At 36.4% G+C, this 26,259-nt stretch overlaps 1 protein-coding gene across 1 annotated transcript in view; it reads left to right on the top strand.

The window, feature by feature from the left end:
- Positions 1–26,259, top strand: part of CNTN5 (contactin 5) — a 248,719-nt gene that overhangs the window by 178,357 nt on the left and 44,103 nt on the right. The window contains exons 11-13 of the mRNA XM_010578200.1: positions 2,171–2,298; positions 3,182–3,357; positions 18,638–18,758. Coding sequence (XP_010576502.1) covers positions 2,171–2,298; positions 3,182–3,357; positions 18,638–18,758 — 425 coding nt within the window. The remainder of the gene's footprint in view (positions 1–2,170; positions 2,299–3,181; positions 3,358–18,637; positions 18,759–26,259) is intronic.

The raw sequence follows: 26,259 nt of genomic DNA, 5'->3' as shown, positions 1-26,259 counted from the left end.
AAACAATTTTATATCAGGACTTAACACTGTGTATAAGCCTTTATAATTTGTAAACACTGTAGGAGTGTCCTTCCATTTGTTTGATGCTGACAGTATATTGATGAAAACTATTACTGTTCTGCAAAGGCTATTGTCATACTAATGATACAATGTCCTCAGAGCATTGATCACAGAGCATCTTGATAGGAAAACAAAACTTACACCAAGAGGAAAGGAAGGAAGCTTACATCCCTGTCAGATTGTTTCTTCAAAGGCGTGACATACTATAACAAAATTTCAGGCCTTCTTATTTGTTGGAAAAAAAACCCAAACCTCAAAACTCTGATACAGAGACATTTTCTTAATATAATTATATTTTCTATAAAATTACCTTTAGACAAATAACGTGCCTCAAATACTGATACATATTTTTTTAGAGCAAGATGGGAGATATATCATCAGATTGCACTAGGGAATTTGAGAGTTGACATGTCCTTCCTCTGCCCCATTCACTTTTGAAGCTATTATTTTCTTCTGTCTCTCTGCTGAGAGCAGTGAGTGGTTTCACATCTGAAGTGAATAGAAGTACATTTTTCATTGGAATGAAATTCTGTTTTCTCCACCACAATGTTTATAAACCTCAGATAATAAACCACCATTTTTCACAAACAGAGTCAGAGAATAGGGGGCATCATTCTTTTTCCAGAAAAAAAAAAAAACAGTCTGATATTAGTGATTTAGTTTGAGCACATTATTGAATCTTAAGCCTTTGGTAAATCACTCCTAGTTTAAATCAAAGGTAACTCAGCTTTGCATTTTAATATGTCCAGTTTAGAAAGGGAGTTCCTTCCCTTTTTTGGCTGCTGAAGAGCCCAACGAGACCAGAATGATCAAAGCGCCTTAGTCCTGGTTAAATATTTCTCAAGAGTAAACCACAACACAGTACCCTCCATGATTTCTGGTCATAGCCTCAGTAGGGCACCCCCAGCCGAAGGAGTGCTAGACACTACATTAACAGATAGAAAGCCCTCTCTGGAGAGGTATCTCTGAAAATCCAACCGTTGCTGAGGAAGAGCCACCCACCTACTTAGACTCCAACACAGAAAGAGGTCTTATCTTACCGTCAAAATACAGAAGGAAGCACTCCTTCGTTTCCTCCTCCACTTCTATGTGACACCTGCTGAGGATTATCTGCTTTCAGTGTCCGTGCCTGCCGGAGGGCTTCCAACCTACATCTCCCATGTCCTTTGAGAGATCCATAACTACTACCCAACCTGGGAAAAGATATACAACAGTTGCAAGCAGAGCTTGTATTGAATGCCATGTAAGAGTTGCTGTGTTCCATTTAGGTTTGTAGTTCTTTGTCAGGAAAGGAGCAATGATTATTTAATGCTCTTCCAGGGCTGCAGCTTTAACATGTAATAAGTTCAGAGGCTTTGTCATTTTAGAACAGCAAAAATGTGTTAATTTTCACCTCTATGTAGCTTCATGGACTTTATGATTAATACTGTGTAAGCAAAGCCAAAATCTGACACTCCAAAATGTAAATGGTTGAACAACATTTCTCATGAATATGTTTCAGTGGGGTTACTTACCTAGAGATGTAGTGGAGTTGCAATCATACAAGACTCAAGGAAAAAAATAAAAGCTGAGCTACAAAAAAGCAGAGAATATTTAAGTCCCTATGTTACACTGTTTAGTGATGCCATAAATCATATTTTGACCAGATACAATTAATTTTATGCTTCTTCTAGTCCTTTTTTACATTTGACTTCCCATTCTTTGCAGATTTGATTTTTAAGGTCATTTTTTTCTAAATGGAATAGCCCGTGCTTAATATTGAAATGTGATTTGACAATAATATAGCAGTGAAACTTTAAAGACGAATTGTGAAGAATCACTTTTTTTACTTTCTACAAAAGGTTCATTAAAATTCACCACTGATAAGTGTCAAAGGATACTAATCCACTGATGACTCCCTGAAACTTTTTGTATTAGGAAGGTGAAGGAGTAAAATAGGTTTATTACAACTTTTTTGAAACAGAAGATAATTCAATTATCATCTTCATCATCCCTTGCTACAGAGGCAGCAGTCCTTAATCCTGTTTATTAGCTCTAAAAGATATCATTATGGAATTTGGCTGCTAGAACAGGAGATATATTTAGATATTTATGTATTTATCCTTTTCAGAATAACTATTCTTCCACATGGGAGCCTGCGAATCCTGAATGCTTCCAAGTCTGATGAAGGACGGTACTTATGCCAAGGTGTAAATGTATTTGGATCTGCAGAAATCATTGCTTCAGTATCTGTTAAAGGTATGAAAAAATACTTTGATAATGATAATTTCTCTTTACTTATATTTCATTACTGCTTAGAATCCACAGCCAACCATACAACAGCACTGTAGATGCAGAATAAAAAAACATTTCCAACAAGCTAGGGCTCAAACATCATATTCCTGCATCAGATGGCATACTCCAGCTGTTGTATCATAGATGTATCTCAGATTATAAATAGTTCTGTAAGTAAAAGAATCAATATCCCTTTTAACACATTTTAGCTTTGGGAACTCACTTACCCCTACTTCTTTTTGCATGGGAACAAAGCTTAGGATTAAAGTAATAATTGTATTAATATAAAATACAAGGAAAGATAGCTCCTCAGAACAGTAATAATAATCAAATCACTGAGTTGCAATTAATTTCTAAACCACATTTTTGCAACTTTTCAGCCAAATTCTTATAAGATCATGGTTTTTGTTTTTAGGTGTTCAGCTCTTTTGACTTCATTTTTCAAGCTTCTTCCTATATCTAGTATGCCTGGAAACTTTTTTTTATTTTAAGTGGCAAAACTGAGATTTTCATGTAATCACAAGATTCCAGGTGCTGCAGCCTTAAAAAAAGCTATCAGCTTTTTCTGAGACTAATAAAATTAATTAATTAATCCATCTCAGAAGTCCTAGAGATTGTTGTTTAGGATCCTGCCTTATTGCTTCCATGAAACTGGCTGTACCTTCTGTACACCACTGTCATGTCTTAGTGTGCATTATGAATATATTTCAGTATTTGACACTATGTATTTGAAACAAACAGTAAATGTAAGCTCTGAGCAGACTAAGCAGAACTCAGTCATATTACTTCGGCCTTGCACTATAACTAGACTTCCATCTAAATGTTCCTAATCCTTCTGTATTTCAAGAACCTACAAGAATAGAGCTGACTCCTAAGAAGATAGAGTTAACTGTTGGAGAAAGCATTGTCCTCAGCTGCAAAGCCCTTCATGACAGCACACTAGATGTCACTTTCTATTGGACTCTCAATGGGCAGCCAATTGACTTTGAAAAAGAAGGTGGACACTTTGAAAGCATCAAGGCAGTAAGTGACCATGCGTTTGTCATCTGTGTGCTGTGAACTGATAGAAGTTTGCATGCTTTTACATGTCTCCCATTCACCAAATTCTGACCAAATTGAAAGATAATTGGTTTCACTAATGTTGGAAAGAAATATTAGCTAGAGGAAGTGTGAAGTGCAGGTGACTAGAATTACTTCAAGTAGTTTTAATCAAGAAGATATTAAATGTAAGCTTATACATCCTGTTATTAGTGAGGCACCTGATGTTCTTTGTGAGGGAACAGAAAGTAGTTTGAATTGAATCCTCCTTACGTTGTTCTGCTGATTTTAATATAGAGAGGATGTTGCTATAAGCATTGATGTCTTTCTCACAGATAACATGGCTGTTGGAATGCCCTCACCCCCCAATGCTTTTGCTTCCCTAGGATATATTTTAATATCCAAATAGCAAGGAGTATACATTATTTTCCAACTCCCCCTGCATGAGGTAGGTTCTAGCTGTGCAACCATTATTTAAGTCAATAAGAATCATATGGAAAAAATATGCATACCAATTTCAAATATTACCCCTCAATTCAAAAACAATTTAATATGATCAAACAGTACGATAAAGTAATTCAAACCTGTCCCATGTAAAATGGTTTGAACTTTTCCTAGAAAGAAATCTCTTAATGTGAACAAGTTTGGAAATAGAATCTACAGTCATTTAACTCAATCTTCCCACTAATGAAATGTAAATCAAATGTCCATGCTATGTTAACAGAGAAAAATGAAGCTCACAAAGGTCAGGAAATTTTAAAAGTTAATGTATCTAATTTGAATACAATGTAGTGAAGTTAACTTTGCATTAAATCCTTGTCAGCTGCAATCAATTTATTCTTCTGCTTGCCTTTATGGAAGTCATACTATATTCACTTTGTGGTGTGGGTTTTTTTTTAAATTTGGGTTTACTTCAATAAGCTTTTGAAATGAAAAACATTAGTGAGGTATATCTTAGTGTGAAGTTTCTTAGCATACTTATCTTCATCTGAGAAAGTCCAATGCACAAAATCCAACACTAAATATATAGGAAGGAAAACTATCTTTTTTTTTTTTTTTTTTACTTGAAGGTTAAAACATTCTGTGATTCAATAAAACACCCTATGATTACAATTTAATTTCAAGTTATTTCCAAAAATTTGAAAACTGAAATGTGTTGCATGGTTCCTTCAGTGCATTTCAGCATCTTCTGTGCTGAAGAGAATTTTTAATCACTGGGAAAAATCCTGAGGTTAGGAAATTTCCAACGTAATTTCTCCTATCACAGTAAAGCTAATTTAATGTAATTTCATTTGTTTTCTGAAAACAGGATTTTGTAGATCTTTCAACAAGAATTCTTCATTAATTTCATTTCTACCAGAGAAAGCCCTCAAATTAATAGAAGTAAGGCTCATTCAGGGTGAGAACTAGGTAGATGACATACTGTGACTATTTTCAGACAAATATTCATGCAAAACTCACTGAAATTACTGATTCTTTTTCTTGTCTTGACATGACTAAAATTTTGCCAAAACCTAGTAGATTTAACCAGCTATTTTATTATGAGTTTATGACTTCCTTCTCTAGGTTGCTAAAGAGTCACTGTTACTTTACTAAGTGGAATTAGTATTAATCACTCATAATGGAGTCAATGCTCAATGACTAAATGACTAAGTGGAAAAAAAAGAGTTGTTTATTAAGTAAAAATCTAGCATCTTTCTTTTCAGAGGCACACAAGCAATTTTTTTTTCCTAAAATATACTTTTTTACAAACAGCAAACTTTAGCTGATCAGAAAACAAGATCAAGCTGAAAAGAAGGCATTGCATATTTTGCAAAATATTACAAAATTAGATTAGTGAAATACTATGCACCTCTAAAGAAATACCAAAATGAAGCGTTAGAACCTGATAGTTTTAGACTGGACTAGCTTAATTTGCCTTTACAAGATTGCTCACACAAGAGTTGGTGAGGCCATGCTTCTTTTACTTGCATTTCTAACTCATTTAAACGTCAAGACATTTCTTTTCTTGTTTTCACTCTAAAGAGAGAACGGATGGGTAGGCTTGGATCAACTTGAAGAGGGCTGAAAATAGCTATTGACATGTTGCAGGCAGGAGGCAGGTGAACACTCCTTTTCACAACAGAGATACCAAAACATGACCCTGTTAGGACAATCCTCACTGACATTTTCTGAATGCTACTGGAAACATAATATGACACACCTTTCTCCCTCTTTGAAAGTAGTAGTCAAAATATATGTGGATCTCTATTCACCAAAATGCATATCTTGATTTTTGCATTGTCCCAAAATGAAGATGACACAGTTGAGAGATGCAAAACTCAAAAGTAACGATTGTGGTAATACAGCAATTTTTTTGTGTTTTGACACAAAAACTCTATCATTTCCCTAACTACTCATTTGTGAAATGTTGTCAATTGCATCTCATTATGATTTCTGTTAACCACATAAGCATGTGAAATTAATCACAAGGATGAAAATGCATTTCTTTACTTCATTGAAACTTAAAGCATGACTAAGTACTAGGGGAAAGCAAGATAAAATAAAACTCTTCTGGTTTTCCTATCATGTAATCTCCTTTAACCTATCCATTTTCAAAGGAGTGACACACAATGTGATAAAGACATGGGTTTAAGAATGTAGAAAAAAGAAACTTGAAGAAAACTTGAAATCTGATAGAATTCCATCTATATCCCTTATTTCGCATTTCTGAATGAATTATTTTTTTTGAAATTTCATGAGTTGATCCTGAATAAATTGTTTGTTAATGCAGTAGAGTTAAGAAAAATAATATCCTTTGTGTGCATGAAGTTATAGAATTATATATCCATTTTGTTCTGCACACACTGATACTTCATCAGATGAAAAAATGTTCAGGTTTGTTTGGGGTTTGGTTGTTTGTTTGAAAGCCTGACAAATTGAACATTATTTGAGTGGGTTTTGTTAATAACAAAACCATTGCCAACCTCTCACCACTGGTTGCATTGCTCATACTTTCACTGTGGCAGAACCAGGTGTTAAGTATGATGAACATCCTGGTGCTTAATGCAGTGTTATAAAAGCTATCACCAAAGTAACATTTATTTGGACTGTAGATAAATTTCCACTTGCTAAAATTGCATGCTCCCTAGCAATTACAATTAAAAGGAAAGGAAAACTTCTCTTAATAATACATATTACTTTGCTTGTTTTTAAATTATATCTGTAGCTTTTGTATAAAAAAAAAAAGTGTTACTATTTTTCATACTGGGAACTAATTATATAATACAAATACTAATTGTATAATACAAATTTAAGGTGGTTTTGCTGTTATTAATGGAGCTATCAAGGATTTAGTACCTATAACAATTTAGGTACTTCAGGGACTTGCCGGGCAAGACGATAAGTGTGGCAAGGATGTCAAGTTGAACAAAGCTGTGCATGAAGGGAATATTAAGGAAAAGAGACTGAACTCCACCGGAGTGACAGTTGCGGACTGTATTACTCTAGGAAAAGAAAACATCCCAAATGTGTATGCACAACTCCATGGTACACTTGGTAGCAGAACACTAATGCAATGGGTTACATATACCCAGAATCCTTTGGCATCAGAAAAGTCTTAATTTGTCTAGCAAAAGACCCAATAACATTTTAGGGTCTGTAAGGAGTACTTTGTGTAATTAATAGAAACAATTTTGCATGGAAGTCTGAATTGCCAAGATTTCCTTCTAGCAACACCAGTGAGCCTGAGCACAGAAAATGTAGACTTGCTTGCTTTGATTAGCGTAACTTAGAATTTTTTGTCCTTTGTGCCAAATCCAGAAGTCCTGATCAAAATTCTATTCAGAATTTTCTTTTCTAAGATCTCCACTGACCTTAATTTTGTCCTGGAGGTATCCCTTTACTAGCTAAAGACATCTGATTTTGCAAGTACATTTTCATCCAACGATCATGATTCCAACTCTGTGTTTGAAAGCCGATACTTTTTTTATGGCAGCCAAGCAAAATGATTTATTGTGGTTATCCAGAGACTGGTAAGAAGCAGCACTGCTCTTAGTGTCCCTCACCTTGACCTGCATGAGTACCTTTCAGACTCAGGAAAGTGATTTAGTCTCAATATCTTCTTGGTCTTTGATCTTAACTGCAACCGCCACCATGGGAAGCAATAAGCACAACTTGTCCTGTTATATTTTACAGTTGTAATTTGTTCACATGGAAGTGAATTGAAAGCTACTGTTTCACTTACAAAAGGCCAGTAGATACAGACAGGACAATACATTAACTACTGTCTAACACTGAAGACTTCAATCTGATAAACTAGAACCTGTGAGAGAGCATAACTTTACACCTTTCCTTACATTTTCAAGTCTCTCTTTAGTCTGTTGTAGTACTTTAATCATATTTTAGAACTTAAGATTAAAATTTCCTAAGCGTTTTCTACATAGGCAGCACAAAGTTCTACACTACATGGAATCAATTAAAACAGCAGGCTGTTAATAATAATGTCTTTCCTCTTTATTGGACATAAAACCAAATGAGGCCAGTTAAATAGGGGTTTTATTTAACACCCCCTTCCTCCCCACACTGAGAAAAACAGCAATAGTTGTCAAAAGTCTTGTAGAAGATACGTGTTCTATGCACAGAGAATTTCTGTTCAGGATAGTGCTGCTATATCAGCTTCATTGCTATCAATTTGTTTCACTGTTTGTCACAATACTTTCCTGCTGATGGAGTTGACAGCCATTACTGTCAACTCAAATCTCCAGATATTTCAGCCCTATGCTCATTACCAGGTTTTGCTTATTTGTCACGCTACAGCAGTTAAATACTTGAGTGATCAGAAGCAATTCCAAAATAAAAGATTTATCTTGTCTTTTGGTAACACGAATTGTTTGTAAACTAGGGAGGGTACAAAATGGAATAAGGTTTTCTGATCAAAAAACTTTGAAAAGTGTGTTTTATAACTGGTAACTGCAAACCAAAATCTGAACACAATGAAGACCACGGTCTAGTAATGCGCTTTACCATGTTTTGCTTCCAAGATATAAACAGTCCCAGTGAACTAATTAAATTTATAGACATACCTGCATGCTGCGTTAGAATGGGACACTCCAAACTTTTCCTAGAATCAAACAAGTACATAAACTGGTGTGCCCAAGTGCTTGTGGCTTTGGCTATTGTCCTGGTTTCAGCTGGGATGTAGTTAACTGTCTTCCTAGTAGCTGGTACAGTGCTATGTTTTGAGTTCAGTATGTGAAGAATGTTGATAACACTGATGTTTTCAGTTGTTGCTCAGTAGTGTTTAGACTAGAGTCAAGGATTTTTCAGCTTCTCATGCCCAGCCAGGGCACCTGACCCAAACTGGCCAACAGTGTATTCCATACCATGTGACGTCCCATCTAGTTTAGGAACTGGGAAGTGGGGGCGGGAGGGATTCGCCGCTTGGGGGACTGGCTGGGTGTCGGTCGGCGGGGGGTGAGCAATTGCCCTGTGCATCATTTGTACATTCCAATCCTTTTATTACTACTGTTGTCATTTTATTAGTGTTATCATTATCATTATTAGTTTTTTCTTTTCTGTTCTATTAAATCGTTCTTATCTCAACCCAGGAGTTTTACTTCTTTTCCTGATTTTCTCCCCCATCCCACTGGATGGGGGGGGAGTGAGTGAGCGGCTGTGTGGTGCTTAGTTGCTGGCTGGGGTTAAACCATGACAGCTATGAATAGAGAGTAAGGGAGAGAGGTGATAAGTAACATCTCCTCTACTGAATTTTACTTTGGAGGAGGGAGATAACTGAGCATTTTGGAAACTGTGAGTCTCTTAACATTCCTAAATACCAATTACTATAAAAAAAAATGATTGTAATAAGAAAGTAATGAAACATAGATAATTTTTACACTGGTTTATTCTATTAAGGTATTTTGTACCTTCCCTTGTTTACAAGAAACATTCTAAAGAGAAAAATCTTGGTGAACCTAAAAGATAGTTCATGACGATCCATTCTTTCCCCTGTTTACTTGCAGCTGATGGATCATTTAACTGCTTGGCACAGTGTTAATCTGGGTTATAACAGCACAGCCAATTGTTTGAACACCTGATCAATATCAGCCTTCCTAAGGCTAAGGCCTTCTGTTTGCAGCTCTGCTGTCTATTTTTCACTTGCAGCTTTGCAACCTTTCTCCCAGGCTGTTGTGGCAGTGTTTTCTGGAGCCTTCCTGGCAGTATTTCTCCCTTGCAGTTCTTACACTGCTGATCTCCTGGTTCTGTTCTTGTAGCCTTGCACCTGCAAACCCCAATCGTTCTGTTATGGTGGAGTCTCATGGCAAGAAGCTCCCACTGGCCTGAAACTCACTACTCCCTCCTGCCCACTTTCTTTGTCTCTTGTTTTGTAAATCAAACCACAGTGTGCAGCGAAGTAGATAATGGTCATGTAAACACTTAATAAATATTATCCAACAATATACGTGCTCAGAAGCGTAACAATCAACCACTGTGCAATAGCTGCTCTTACTTAACATATTCCAATCAACATTAACATATAGGAAGTTTTAGTAGGTCCCAAAGAAAAGGTTACAACACTAGGAAAAAAAAAAAGGCAAAAAATAATCCTCATCACCATCTTCCTCATTGCTACCTACTGCACTGGAGAGAGCCTCAAGAGGAGAATAGTCTTTCTGGCTGGCCACCAGGAAAAGATATCTATTTTCCCTTTCTCTCTCCTTATTGCCTTTTTTATTTCTTACCTAGGTAGCTTTCTTTGCTAGAGTTGATGTGTGCCATCATCTATGGACCCTGCTAATAAATCTCTATTCACGTAAGGCTGTCACAACATTCTTCGTGCAGCACACTAATGAAATCCCAATCACATATCTGCTCTTCATGCTTCCTGTTTTGATGTCTTCTCAAAATGGCACACTTGTCCCAGATGGGTTTTGCTTTCATTTCTGTCATCTTCATCCATCACTATCACTACCCTTCCACTCAGATCATACGTGTAGCTCCCTGCTCTCTTTTCCCCCTTTTTCTGCATCTTTAAACAGGAGCAGAGGTACCCCATTTTATTTGTTCTTTTCTTTCTTTTTTCTCCTGGTAATAAAAACTCAGATACAGAACATGTATTTAGCAACATGAGTGTAGTGGTCCTCTCTGTCCTGAAGCTTGCCATTTCACATCTCATCTTTTTTCTCATTCCTTCCCATTTCGATACTTTTTCTGTTTTCTTTAATCCCTAGATTTCACAAAACTACCCCAGTACCTGACATACTACCTGATATTTGATACTCATTTAACTTTATCTCTTCCTCTGCCTTCTCTCAATAAAATGAATCAAACTCACTTGCAGCAACTCAAGCTGCACTTTAAAGTCCTCCCTATCCACTCCCAACACCCCAATGCTCTCTGGCATCTGCTCCCAACCACCAACGCTCACCCAAAACAACTGTTTTCATTATTCTTGCTTTGTCTATGCAAATTGATCAAAAATAATGCCACTGAAAGTGTCCACACCTCCCCTGGATAATTCTTATGGATCCTCAAACCTGAAACCCATCTTTTTTAATTCCTATAGATGAGGAAAATGTAACTTAATTTGTGTGTTACCAGGTATCTCTCAGTCAACCTGCACCAGCCTGGATACTACTATACTACAGTTATTATAGTACCACGAACCATTAATCACAACAAAACCAATAACAACAATTTCATCCTCTTTGTTCCAAATGTGCTTAGATGATTAACAGACAGAACTTTGAACTTAATTTTCCATTATCACTGTATCAACTGAGAAATCTGCTGCTTTTTAACAGAATAAATATTTGCAATTTGTAAACATCATAAGCAGTAAACAGGCAAGTGGTTGATGTGCTCAAACCTGAGAATTTGCATGAAATGGCACTTAAATTGTCCTAAATGTATTATGAACAGAAGTTGGCTTGAAGCCAACAATCTGTCGTAATGCACATATAATTTGTCAGCATAATTTAAAAGAACTTTATTGTATTGCTATTTTTCACTTACTGTTGATGGTATAAAGCTAACAGTGCCATGAGGTTATTCTGTAAGATCATTAGTTTGCTTCAGATAAATTCACAAAAAATAAACTCCATTGCTCATCAAGTATGTCAAACAATCAAGATTCAACTGTGAAATCATTTTCAGTTTAATCTGACTGAATTTCATTAATAAAGGTTATTTCATTAAATCAAACAATGTATGAGTTAGGAATTCACCTCATGTGTGTCATCTGTAAAAACACCCATATATTTTAAATAATTATTTAAACTGAATAAGATAACATTAACAACCCAGGTCATTCTTGTTTAGGATCAAATCTCAGTCCCATTTAATTATAGACCATTGTTTTATTGTTCTCAGTTTATACAGAATATGACCTTAAAAAATGTTTAGGTACTTTTCAAGATTTTTGTACCTCCCAAGCATTTCTGTATAGAAACCACTTTGTAGGAAAGTATCTTCACCTCTCACTGTCAAGAGATTTAGATGACAGCCAGCAAGCCTCAGTAACCCCCTGTAGTCATAGTAAAAAAAATGAATCAAACACCCCTGAGGCTTTCATCATAAAAGTTTTCCTGCAATAGCAGTCAGTGTTTGCTAACTCTTTTTTTCCCATTGATTTAAGCTTTTGTTGAATCATGAACATTTATAATAGTCACACTACCCTTTTTAGACATATTTTTCCCAAGCATAGAGACAATTTTCACTGCATGTTGCCCAGGCTGAGCTCCCAACCTGAATCCTGAGTACAATAATAAGCAGCCTTTCTAGACCCCAGGCCTTTGTGGTGCAGAAGCTGAGAGCTGCAAGTCGCCACATCATCTCTATTGACTACCCAGTATTTTGAACTTCCTTGCCTTTTTATCCCTCTTTCCAAGATAAATCAGAGCTACGTTCACAGAACTGCAGTTAGAGTGCGGAAGGGAAGTATGATGATCAATGTGGAAAATGAGCAGCATTAGAAACAGATTAAATGAAAGTTAGCATTGATATAATGACAAAAGAATGATTTAAGGTTCCTAGGTTTCATATATATTGTCCGCATATGACTCGGTAGTTTGAACATATTTGATAAACTGTGTAATAATCAAACCAAGGTTTAATTCTTCCATTGAAGAGGTAGGGGGAAGTAAACAAGAGACTTACTAGATGTTAAAAAAGTGCTCTGTGGTGTAACTGTGAGCTCCATTTCAAGTGCAGGCAGATTATAGATTGTTCTTGTGCAAAACCTTCCAAAGAAAAGGTTGGATACTGAATGAACCACCTTGGTTTAGAGATAAAAGCTCAGCAAATGAATGGACAGATTAACAGGGAGGTTTCCTAGCAACTGGCTCAAGATAATGAACTGGCTTTCACAGGAAGAATAAGTGTAATTCTCTTCACTTGAAGAACTACATGTAAAAGTTATTTTATTGCAAAGCATCTCACAACCTCTTAGGAGTTATGAAATGGAAAGGAAAAAATCCACACACAACTTCCTCTCTGTGGGGATGTGGGAAGGCTGAAGAGGTATTAATTCACCAACAGTAAGTTCTTTGCAAGTTGGCTTTTCTTTTCTCCTCTACAGATCCCTAGTATTAGTGCAATCAGTGCAAAAACTAAAACAAACAAGCTGATTCTTATGGAGCAAAGTATGCATATTACATGCTCCTTGGAGCCTTTTTGAGTTTGGGGAATTATCTCCATATCAAAATCAAATGTTATGTATAGGTGGCACCAATTCTTGTGAAAAATTACTTCAAGCAATACCTTATAGGTAAAGATAATTAGATACATTACAGACACAACTATGCCCTCGGATAACATGCCACGCTGCAGCGGAGAGAACAATAGATTGACACAGTACTCAGCACTGGAGCTGCCCAGAACTTGATGAATGGGATACTTGGGAGCATAATATGAATTATACAATAATTTGTTGTCCTAGAGAGAGCTATTAGTCATGACAGATAGCATTGATAGCTGTATCATTATTTATTCACTGCTTAATGAAGACCAGGAATGTGTTCAGTGTTACAGTAGGTCTATAGCTGATGCCGGCCTTTAAGGTTACATTTAGCTTTTCTTAAAATCATTAGAAGCTGGCTGTTAAACCTTTTTGTTTTGGTTTTTTTTTTTTTTTTTTTTAAGCCTTAGCTTGGTAAAGTACAAGATATATTCCACACAGTAGAAGTTTCTATTGAACAAATATAAATACTTTTGATACTTGGCTAAGTGGGTAATATATGATATTCAGAACACCAAGGAATATAGATTTTTCTAATAAAATGTTACTTTGAAATAGTGCACTTATTGCAAAATATGCCCTGTCACAGAAGAGCACAAAATCAGTGGAATAAAAAGCAGCTTTTAAAAACGTATTGAAACGTTGAAATTTAGATGTAGACAAAGACATTTAAACTCCACTAATTTCAGCTTTCAATAATATTGGGACCACATGGTTGCTCATACGCCAGGCTGTTCTAACTCATCTTACTGCAAATGAGAGATCTTTCAACACTGTTTGCATCCCTGTCACCCAGTTTTTGTCTTCCCCAAAGGGGAGGGTATGTCTCTGCTTTTGCTGAAGCATTATGTTTTTTTCTACTGAGAGAAGACATAAAGCAGAAGACAAAGTTCCTAACCTTAGATATTTTTTTTAATGGAGCTTCTGCTACATTTCCACCTAGCGGGGTTTTTTTTAACTGGATTGTAATTGCTCAAATTTCAGCAGCAGCTGCAATGACGTAGAATCGTAGAATCATAGAATCACAGAATCACAGAATCATAGAATGGTTTGGGTTGGAAAGGACCTTAAAGATCATCTAGTTCCAACCCCCTGCCATGGGCAGGGACACCTTCCACTGGACCAGGTTGCTCAAAGCCCCATCCAACCTGTCCTTGAACACTGCCAGGGATCGGGCATCCACAACTTCTCTGGGCAACCAGTTCCAGTGCCTCACCACCCTCACAGTGAAGAATTTCCTCCTTATATCTAATCTAAATCTACCCTCTTTCAATTTAAAGCCATTAGTCCTTGTTCTATCACTATATGCCCTTGTAAAAAGTCCCTCTCCAGCTTTCTTGTAGGCCCCCTTTAGGGACTGGAAGGCTGCTAGAAGGTCTCCTTGGAGCCTTCTTTTCTCCAGGCTGGACAATCCCAACTCTCTCAGCCTGTCCTCATAGGAGAGGTGTTCCAGCCCTCTGATCATCTTCATGACCCTCCTCTGGACTCGCTCCAACAGGTCCATGGCCTTCTTATGTTGGGGGCCCAGAGCTGAACACAGTACTCCAGGTGGGGTCTCATGAGAGTGGAGTAGAGGGGGAGAATCACCTCCCTCGACCTGCTGGTCACGCTTCTTTTGATGCAGCCCAGGATACAGTTGGATTTCGGGGCTGCAAACGCACATTGCTGGGTCATGCTGAGTTTCTTATCAGCCAACACTCCCATGTCCTTCTCCTCAGGGCTGCTCTCAATCCACTCATCACCCAGCCTGTATTTGTGCTTGGGATTGCCCTGACCAATGTGTAGGACCTTGCACTTGGCCTTGTTGAGCTTCATGAGTTTTGCACAGGGCCACTTCTCAAGCCTTTCAACGTCCCTCTGGATGGCATCCCTGCCTTCAAGCATGTTGACCACACTACACAGCTTGGTGTCGTTGGCAAACTTGCTGAAGGTGCATTCAATCCCACTGTCCATGTCACCAACAAAGATGTTGAACAGCACCAGTCCCAATACTGATCCCTGAGGAATGCCACATGGTGTGGAGATTTTGTTAAGATTTGGAAGGCCAGCACATCAGTTTAACTCACCCAGGCCCTGTTGTGGTCTTGAAGCTCTCATTACAGGATAAACTGATCAACAAAATAATCTGTCTTCCAAGACTTGGAAGAGTCTGTAATATTCATAAAGACTTTATAAATACTACTGAAAAGAAAATAATGTGGTATTTTTTAGAGGTCCCGGTCAAACATAGTTCCTACTTATCTAAATGGAAGCTAAAATGTCTCATTATTTCCCATGATCAAGAATCTAATGTCTGAGCATATATCCATCCGTATTAAACACAATGAGTTTAATTTCTTTCCACTCACACAACCTAAGCAATGCTGGCTGCACATCCTGTTATGCTGTAATAAATCTAAGTGTTTCATGGGGATCTATTGTGCTGCACTGCTCTCCACTTACAGCAATGATTCTTTCAATTGCTGCTTGTCTGCCCAGTCACACAGGTGTGCAGATGAAATACATATATTTCTCCTGATAAGAATATTTGGATTCACACAGTCATGAACCCTCTGGAAGTTAGAGTGACAGCCAAGATTTTTAACAGCTCCTGAGCAATGAAACCAGACAGTTGCTATCCATTATGCTTTTCCTCCCACTTAACAACAAAACAGACATTAAATGTAAATTACCCTCAAGAGATGACAAGTGTGGACTGATTCTGGTCTTATCTTTCTAATAGCTAAGGCTTTGTACCAGAATCACTAATCATCTTGAGCAACCCCTGTTTCAATGGCTGGTGAAAGCTGCTCTGCTAGACAACTTAAAAAATTTGTATCCTGTAGTTGACTCCTGGTAGGAGCGTGTGCTCTTCTTTTGCATTTAGAGCTGCAGAGTACTCAGATGTTCTTTTCCAGTGTTGTGATTTCTGATATGCCAGAGCAAGAATATCGGAATTGCATTATGGCCTGACTGGTCTGAGTATCTTTCCTCCAGCAGCATCATTAACAAGGCCACTTCAGAAGGCAAAACACCACATTGTATTCACACTCTTAGATCTACAGGGTTATTAAGCTATAGATCATGCCCACATTCACTTTGATCTCAGTGGCAACCTTGATGTCCCACCTCCCTTTTCCTTCTTTGCATGCGAATATGCTTTGGTAAAGATTTTGCCCTGGTGCTACATGGAATATTATTACAAGTTCCGTTCCAAAAATGCAAACGAAGAGAAGATTGGCTGAAGAAGATGTGCCAAGATGTGCTGAAAAGGAATTCTTCTGCCTAGAAAGAAAAAACTAATTTATAGAAGATTGGAGCTTGGAAGCAATCCTATTTCATCTTGTCTTTAATGACCTTGGCATGAGAGATAAAAGTATGCAAATGACAATTGTATGGTACAAAATTAGACATATTACCAATACAGCAGATGATGAAAATAACACATGGGAACAGACAAGAAATTTAATACTTCAAAGCACAAGGTCATGCACATATCGACGACTGGTTATAAAGTGGGAGCTCATAACTTTGAAATGATTGAGAAGGATAAAGATCTGAGTGCAACTACGTGAGCACAGAATAAATGTGTGCCAAAAAAACAGGCAAATACAAATCTAGGGGAAGTCAGTGACATATTTCCAGCACAGCTAGAGAAGTATCAACATGTACACACATATGAAGACTTTATTTTGAATGCAGGGGACAATTCTACTCATTCAGGATCAAAATGACTCAAATTAGAACGACTGCACAGGAATATTATGACACAGGGAACATGTCATTCAAGGAAAGACTGTCAATCTTTGCTTGGTTAACAAAGTAAATAAAATCTAAGAAGGAAAATGCCTATACTCAATAAATGTTTCTTAAAGTGAAACACTGAGGAGGTGCACTTGTATATAATATACAATATAGAGTAATCTGTAATATATTATATTAGCCATATAGTAGCCAATTATTAATATGTAATATACAATATACAAGATATGGTAAATATAATTTAATATTACAACTATATAATATATTATATACCACATTGTATTATTTTTATTAACTACATTATATCATATTATATTATTGGATAAAATGTACTTTACATGATAGAATATCTTTTATATATTTTTATATGTAGATAGATAATAATAATATAGACAGAGATAATATAATAATGAATAGTGGGATAATATAATAGTGGTTATCTAATACAACAATATATTATATTATTATATATTGCAAATTATAGGTTACTTTTTGTGTAATTATTAAAATTATGCATTATATATTATAGATTGTTGAAGTGTAATAAGTCTATATTATACATTATATAATTAAATAAAAAATATTAATTATATGTAATCTAGAATATAATGTTAAACAAACTACATTAATGTTGAAAAAACATGTTAGGTTCGCATATGGTACAAAGTAGCAATGATAAGGGAATTTACAGATATTTGCAGGACATTCTGTCTATCCTCGGTTAATATGTTAAAATTATTTCCATTTGACTCTTAAGAGAAAAAAAAGGCTTTGAAAGGAACAAAAATACTTATAGTAATTTGCTAAAATTGTTACATTACATCAAAAAGTTGCAAGCATTTTTAGGAGACAGAATTGAGAAAGTAAACTGCAATTGCTACACCATGTGGTCAGGGTGACTTTTGTTCTCACTTACCTGTTCTTTCCCTGAGTAGTGACTATATTAAATCAACAATATCTAAGGACTTGGGCTCACTAAATCTGATGGAGTAACATTTATTGACTACAGTAAATTTGGATATAACAATGATTTTGTACATGCAAAATCTAATATTACCTTTTGAATTTATGAAATAATACAGAGATTCTTAGCAAAAGGCATTTATCCTCCAAAAGGCTGTTCTACTTTCCAATTTTCTCTTTTGTGTTCGTAATTTTGGGGCATTGTAATTACTGTTGGCTAGAATACTAAAAAAATAAAAATTAGAACTGGTTCTCTGTGTACACTTATTCAGGGACTGCATGTTTCAGTTTTAAATATATACAGATTTCAACAGGAAAAATGAGAATCTGTTTATATTTCCTCAATCATATTTAGCATTAATGTCCTCTATATTAATAAAAATCAATCAACATTATCTTTCAAGTTATCTTAATTTCATTACAGCAGCGAGACATACTCCAAATGTCACTACATTGTAGGGAAGAGGAAGAGGAAGAAAGAGCCCTTCATTTCTAAAAGGACTTTTTTAATACCAAGGATTCCATGCAAAATATTTCTGTTCATCTCCTTAATGAATTTCTTTGTGCTAGTTTGGAATCATTTTCTTTGAGCATGCAAATATGCACAGTGTGCTTCAGGCAAAGTCAAAGTTATTAAAAACCTGAAATCCTCTTCTTTAATCCCTATTAATAATTGTATAAATGCAGTGTTCTGATAATCCTCAAAAAAGGGTATTAGGGCACATAAATGTCGTAAGATGAAAGCTGCGATCATGAGTTTCTCACACTGTAAAAAACACCCTCGTGAACTACCTTGAACACAGATTTACTGAATTTTAAACTGGCACTTCATCCCTGTTTCAGCAAGCGTCCTCTGCAGATTTAATGATCAGGAACATCCTCCTGATGCACGCTGGGAGATACGGCTGCAGGGTTCAGACCGCAGCGGACACCGTGTCAGATGAGACAGAGCTGCTTGTTAGGGGTGAGTATGCTCGCGGTGCCACCTGAAAATGCAATCACCAGAAACTATTGTACCAGGGAATTAAAATATGTAGGCTTCAGGGACATCTGTGCTATGCATTATTCAGATTTTATACTATTGAAAACATTTGTGACTAACCTACTGTCTTTGAAAGCACTTTTACCATAAACTGACCTGCAGACATGGCAATGAAAAACAGCAGACAGTTGGTTAATGGACTTACAGTCTTAAGAGAGGCAATAGCACAAAAGGTATCCAGATCAGTTAAAATGTAGATAATTAGCATTCACAGGCCTGTGTAAGGTAGGTATGATGAGTTCTATGCTTTTTTATGTGATGCTTTACACTTCAACTTACTGTCAAGCCATTCTCTCAGGTTTAACGGTTTAGGGTTATTCATTCACTTCCAAAGAGGAGGGACCATGCAGTGTTTTGTAAAATGATAGATATGAACAGTGAACCAACAGCCCCCTAATATGACAGAGATTTGGGGTTTTTCACACATGGAATTGACACCACCAAATTTTGACTGCGTCTTTAGACCCAGTCCCGTAATCTGTTGAGTTGCTTTACCTGTCATTTAATGGTCCTGATTATGCACAGGAACATAGAGTCATTGTCCTGCAGGATCCCAGATTATATCTAGGACACCAACTAGCTTACAACAAAGCAGGACATTAGCACCATATGTGCATTCTGTTAAGCAGAGTATTTCTGCCTTCTGCACTACTTGTGTCTGTGTGCATGCACATGTGTGTTCAGTGCCTGATGGGACTTGAGGACTTACACTCCACTTACTGGCATTACAACCACTGGGTCCTGCAATGTCAAGATAGATGGATGCCTGCTAGGTAGCACAGCTGGGTAGCCTTACTATGGTTTATACTTTTTTTTGAAAGAATAAATCAAGGTAGATATTTATTATCATTTGAAAAACTGCAGATAAAAAAAATCAAATCTATTTAGAGATTATAATCTTTCAGAGTACTTATTCTACCACATTGCACCACATATTTAGATTTGATATGTTCATATCCATCACTTTCAGGACAAATAGATGCTTTAAATGATAAAGAATGTTTCTGGCTGACTGCAGGGCTCTTCACATTTTGATGAAAGTAGCTGTTAAATATTTCCATAAAGTCACTTTGAGGACCATCAGATTTCTGTGAGCTATGGCACTATTGGGATGGTGGTATTCAGTTGCTTCGACACAGACATGTAATGCCATTTTAGCTGCCTTATGAAATCTGATTCATCCTTGTGGCTTACGCAAGACCTTATGCGTTACCTTTACCTCTCTCAGACAGGAGCTGGAGGCTCTATGGATAGGCAAGGCAATCTCAACTTTAATGCCATTGAACTTATTAGTGGCAATAATCTTTTAGCTTACTATTATCCAGGACACTGCAGACAGGCTACAAAATTATTTTTTTAAGAATAGCGGTTATATAAATGAGTTTATTTAATCTGTGTAGAAAATAAATGCTTCTCTGAGGAAGAGGTTTGAGATGAAAAACAAAAAAGGGCATTGTAAGCAGTATCAGAATGTATACATGTGGGTGTCTCATTACCATGCCACCTTGCTGATGAAACGAAAACTATGACTGCTTTATAATGGAATTTAAATTCAAATATATTTGAATTTACACTTACAACGTTCTCCTCTTCTTGTTTCTACAGTTGGGTAATTATAGGATACAGTAAGAAATGTTTGCATCACTTTCACAAAATGCTTTATACTGTGTGACTGCTTTTGTCCTGATGTAAAATTCAGTTTTCATGAAATTATAGGACATGGTTGGTTTGTTGAAGTAGTTAATTTCCTTAAGATATCTGTAAAACTTATGCAAATGAAGGCAATAAGATCCTACAGTGTCAGTATTTCTTTCACCAAAAAATGTAGGATGGTTTTGTTTTGTATTGCAGAAAATGTTTAAAGCTTATTCAGTGCAAAGTTGTTAATGATTATCCTTTATAGACTTCAGCATTTCAAAAATCCAAAATATTCAGGAGAATCTAATCTATTTCTCCTTATACTGTTACAGGCATTATATTTTCATTTCAGTATCTTTAACTCTTTTTTCTCCCCCTATCTCAGTTTATAGAGTGCACTCAGTGGTCTGCAATTTGACACTGATGATCCCAAATTGCAGCACCTTTCAAACTTCTTTAGGTTTAGCATTTGGACATACTGGACATTGCTTAGGAGAAGAGACCAGCAGCAACAGATGTTTCAATAAATATTTGAGTAAACTCTGAAGAATTCCACCTGACAGAGGAAGTCATCATCTATGAAGAAAACCCATTGCCACCATGCAGTAAAGTCTGAAATCCAAAGCTATATTACACTTTATTTCCAGTATAGTTTCTAGGTAAAATAATTTCATTTAATGCATATTACAAAATATCTTTGTGTTTTAAATGTTACAGCCCATGGCCAAACTGGGATAGCAGAAGCTTTGTTATGAACTCTTAGAAGTACCAATATAAGCAAAGTTCCAGCACATCCTTGTTCTCACCTTAACTCTCTCTCCTTTTACCTCTGCAGAGAATGCCAGTCTTGAATGCTGATAATATCATACCAGCATACAACATTTCAATCATTAGTTATATTGTAAGGTTCATCTATTTTTTTAAATATATCGTTGCAATTTTTACCCAAAAATTGTTCTGCTTACACCATTTCTACAGGAAATAAATTGGACATACAGAATAAATTAAATTTAAATCATCTAATTTTCTTTCCTTTAGATATTCATGTATATCAGAATTATTGCTATTAACAAAATGACTAATTGTATACCAAATTATGTATTCAACTGGTGCATTATTTTTAAGTAAAAGGACAGTTTTCCAGAACTTTATACAAGTGGCTTGGAAGACAGCTATACCTTGCTGCAGCCTCTCCAGATGGAGGAAAGAGAAACAAATTCTTTGCAGACTCCTATTGCTCATAACTAACACGCTGGTCTTCAACAGACAGACGTTCACCACTGCATTTCCAAGCAATTGCAATGTCTCAGTATCATTTATTGTGAAGAAAGCATGGAGTATCCTTAAACCATAATTATCTTTTTTGAAACCATTCTTGATAATTGCTCTATTGGAAGATCCCTTGAATATATGCCAGGGAACTGTCACTATTTTTGCCCTTGTTCTTCTTTGTTCTGCATTATACAGTAGAAGTTAAATTCCAAAAATGTCACCAGTGAAAGACAATCTGAAGAACAGATAATGAATAGTGCCAAGTAAATCTCAATTCTTTTGAGTCTACTTACAAGAAGGTAATTTATGGTGCAAGAAGATTTCTGAATTTACTACGTATGTATGTAAGTGTGTGTGTAAGCAACAAAACAAATCAAGATAGCAGCAAGGTGCTATTCTGCAACTTTCTACAATGGGTTATAGATTTTTTAAAACCATTTTTAAACCATTTTCAAATTCACTACCTCACAGTTCTTGATTTTAGGTAAGTTGCCGCGAAATACATGTCTAATATTATTTCCATAATGATTTTTAGCTAGTGCATCTCTTTCAGGAACACTTCAAAACTATATATGAAGATATTCTAGATCATGTTTGGACAAAACCAAGATTCAAGTCCCATCAGCACCTACTATTCAAAACAAACCTAAATACTTTACTAAGTGCTTTGAAAATGTGATTAAATTATGTATATTAAAGTAAGAAACAACTCTTTAGTGGTCCCTAGTAATTTCTCTGCTCCTTAAATGCTTTTTTTCCAGCCCAAGTTATTTATTTTTCCCTTCCTATTTCATTTTTCTAATGCTACCAATAATGCGGATTTCATTAGGAGGAGATGTTCTGCTGGTAGCTGGACCTGTCAGGCAGTCCATTAGCTTTCCAACTTAAGTGTCTTGCATTTTAATCTTGGAATAGGTTGTGAATGAGAAGTACTACAGTAGTCTCATGCTAGTCAACAGTGACCTTCAGAGGTCTACTGTCCTGACATACCTGACATCATCTGTTTATATTCCGGTAGGCTACTACCTAACTTGCAAAAGCATTTCCTCTCCAAAATATGGTTCTACAAAATTCTCTGCAATTCATCATCACAAGTTTTTCTTATTATTATGTACCTAAATAAATAAGTCATGATCTTACGTTCATCCATCTGAGATCCACCATCCCCTCTAGATAGACACCTTAATGCTGTGGAAGTCCCCAGAGGGGTCTTTTACTCTCTGAATATGGGGAGGACGAAAGAGAGGATTCAGCTCAAAGGCCAGGACTGATTTAAGGCAGAAGAGGCGATGCCAACCGCTTACAGCTTAGCTCGGTAACTGCAGTGGTCATCTACAAGGTAGGATATCTCTTTTTAGCTGTCTCAGACCCAGCCTCAGAATCACACTTGTCTCTCTTCAAGAACATGCTATCCCTGAAGGCAGCAGATTAAGTGGGATCAAGATGTGTTCAGCCCCCTTTCTGAGGCAGAGTAGCCAGGAGCACAGAAGTCAGGAGACAAACAAATGAGAGCTTGACGTGTAAGGCACAATTTAGGGTATCTCTAGCAACTCAAATATTTGCTTCTTTCATTTAGTTGACTACTGCCCCAAAAATGAACATAGACCTCAGGGGAACCATTGTCAACAGCTTAAGGCAATACACTGAAGTGTGTATTGGGAAAGGGAAAAGCTAAATAACAGGCATGCGCCCTCTGCACTGGACTTGCCCTCCAGCAGGGCAATGAGGCAGATAGCGGTAAAGCCTTCAATGTCACTGCAAGATTTTCTGGAAGACAGTCATCAGAGCCCTTAGCAGCAGAAGAAGGCATATAGGGCAGGCTGATACAGCTCAAGGACATCCAGAAGAGAAAACAGCTTTTCACATTAAGTGGTAACTATTCTGGCACCAGGCCTGCGCAAATGTGCCGCTTCAGAGGAATCCCGTAACAGGAATTATGTATGTCTTATGGTCAAAGAAATAATTTTAGTGGAGGGAATGAATACAACAAAAATCACAGCTGTGGACTTACATTCCTGACACCCAAGTCATTGCCTGATTTCACTTCATTTATGCCTTCTGTTGTTTGCTCACTCGAGGAAAATATGTGCAGAATAGCTGTTTGCCATGCAAACAAGGATGTTTACAGGAGAATATAGATATTTGCTATACAGTCAACAAATGTTTTCCCCAGCACATGAAGTCTTCAGCCATTTAAGAAACAGAAGTGATTTATGATTTTTATGAATGTCAATACTGTTCTTGACATCAGCCCAAGAATAGTTTTCCCTTATCACATGCTTTGTCTGGCTACCAGCCTTTATTTATCCACCCAGATCTTCAAGTTTCAGTGAATATTAAGTAGCAGAGAAGCAGAATAGCAGAATGTTTCAGCTTGGCTGGTTTTCCATCTATCACTGGTACACCAGAAGTTGAACTGTCTCTATACTGATTTTTCACAAAGAAGTGATTACCAAAGCATAAGGCTCTAATACAGGATAAATATGCATGTCATGTTCTGACACTAATGATATGATCACAAACATGGTTACCAAGCACCCAGGTACCAGCCAGGAGACTTGCATCTCACAGATGTCTCAGGTGATCTTGTAGACAGCAATGTGTCAGGTTTCCTCAAGACAATGCCTGCTTGGTAAGTTAATTTGTTTTTTAAAGCCTGTCCTCCAAAAAGGGCTTATATTCTTATTTCCCCATTATGCTGTAGAAATTTGAAGCAATCTGTGCATTCATATTTTCATTTCAAAGGATGTCTTCATGACCCTGTGCTTCCACAATGATTCATTGTAGAGACATTTATAACACCAAATACTTCTGTCATAAAAAAGGTTGACACTGTGAAGGGGCTTAACCTTTATTACCTTACGTTGGTCCAATCAACTACATTTAAAAAGGTCAACAATGTTTTTCACTTTGTGTTTACTTAATTCATCAGTACAAAATCTGTTACTCATAGACAGGGAGGTTTTGAAGAACACCAGCAGAACTTATAGCTAAGAGCAGAAGGCTACTTCTTACATTCAATTCTGGCAAAAAAAAAAAAAAAAGAAGTATCCCTTTGCTCTTGAAACAGTTTCTAATGAACTCATTTAAAGCATTGTTTTGCCATAGGCTGCAACAAGTAAAAGCTTGAGTAAAAAAACTCCTATCAAAACTAGTTATTGTATATTCCTTGCTTTTTCTTCTGCAAGTTTGGAGGGTTTGCTTAGAAAAGCATCTGTACAGATCAGCAAAGAAAAATAGTGGGAGTTGGGAATGTCACACAGGAGTCTAACATGCTTTCACAAAGATCAGCGTGAGCCTCCCTGTAGTTTGTTAAGAGTAGAGATCCCTGTCACCTGCACTGAGGTGAGTAATAGTCCTAGTGCAGCAGCAGTTTCCAAGAAGACCAGGGAGTTTCTTGCAGATTAGAGAATCACTGCAAAATTTGCCATGATGTTATTATCTGATGTGGATAAGGACAATGTTTCAAACATTTAGAACTGAGCGAGTGATTTTTCCTATATAAACCTCTATATTGTTAGCAATGATAGTGACACCACAAACACCAATGTAGGTTATTTTTCATAGTTATCCCTTTCTTGCATCATTTCTTTTTTAGGATCATCATGACTGAGTTAGAAATACAAGGTCGTGAAGTTAAAGGATTTTTTTACATCTGTAAAAGCTTCAATGCCTAATCAACGGTACCAAGTCTCCAGTATTTTAATATTTATTTAATAAATGAAAGCTTTTTATCATAATAAACTAGTGGTTTCAGTAATTTTAAGTTGACAAATAAATTCCATCACTTAAGTCCTATTTGTAAATTACTCTTGCAAAGCTGGTTTACAATACATTATACCCAAGAGAGTAAGTAGCATTGATTGCAAACTACTCAGATGCTGGATGCTGCATTACACATTGCCTTACAAAAGTCTATGAAGCAACCAGCTCATCTCCAGATTACCAAACTTTCTTTCACATTGCTCCACTTACTTGTTCTAGATATCTGGTTTTGCAAAGGAGCAAAGGGTACTAGTCCCAAAATGGCTTATTCAATGTTTAACTTTCTGCAATCTAAACAGTGTAAACTGTAACCTGTAGCAACAGATTGACGCTACAAGGTAACTAAGTCTTGGCTTGCATAGCAAAGAAAAATACAAGTAGCTCTTTGCAAAGGAACTACAGTAATGCAATAGCCAGGCAAGTTTACTCAATTTTTTAATTTGAGGTGCTAACTTACAAAAAGTGCCATCTGGAACAAAAAAAGGTCAAATAAATAAAATGCAGAAAATTTTCTGTGTTTCTTTGTATTCATCAATGATGATGTAAAAAATTGTTTCAGCACATCTAGTACTTTTAGTATTTCACATATTTACATAAAAATATTTTATATATTACATATATATTATATAATATGTTTTAGGAGAAACTAAAGACAAATAATTTATTGGTCTCAGTTTTGTTACCAATAGAACTGTGCTCTCAAAGCATTAATAGAGTTAATTTTGTTTCCAGTACTATCTCATTGGTC

The sequence above is a fragment of the Haliaeetus leucocephalus genome, unplaced genomic scaffold (assembly GCF_000737465.1).
Source record: "Haliaeetus leucocephalus isolate CR32 unplaced genomic scaffold, Haliaeetus_leucocephalus-4.0 Scaffold616, whole genome shotgun sequence".
Lineage (NCBI taxonomy): Eukaryota > Metazoa > Chordata > Aves > Accipitriformes > Accipitridae > Haliaeetus > Haliaeetus leucocephalus.
Note: the sequence above shows the minus strand (reverse complement) of the source record. Positions and strands in the feature narration are given on the sequence as shown.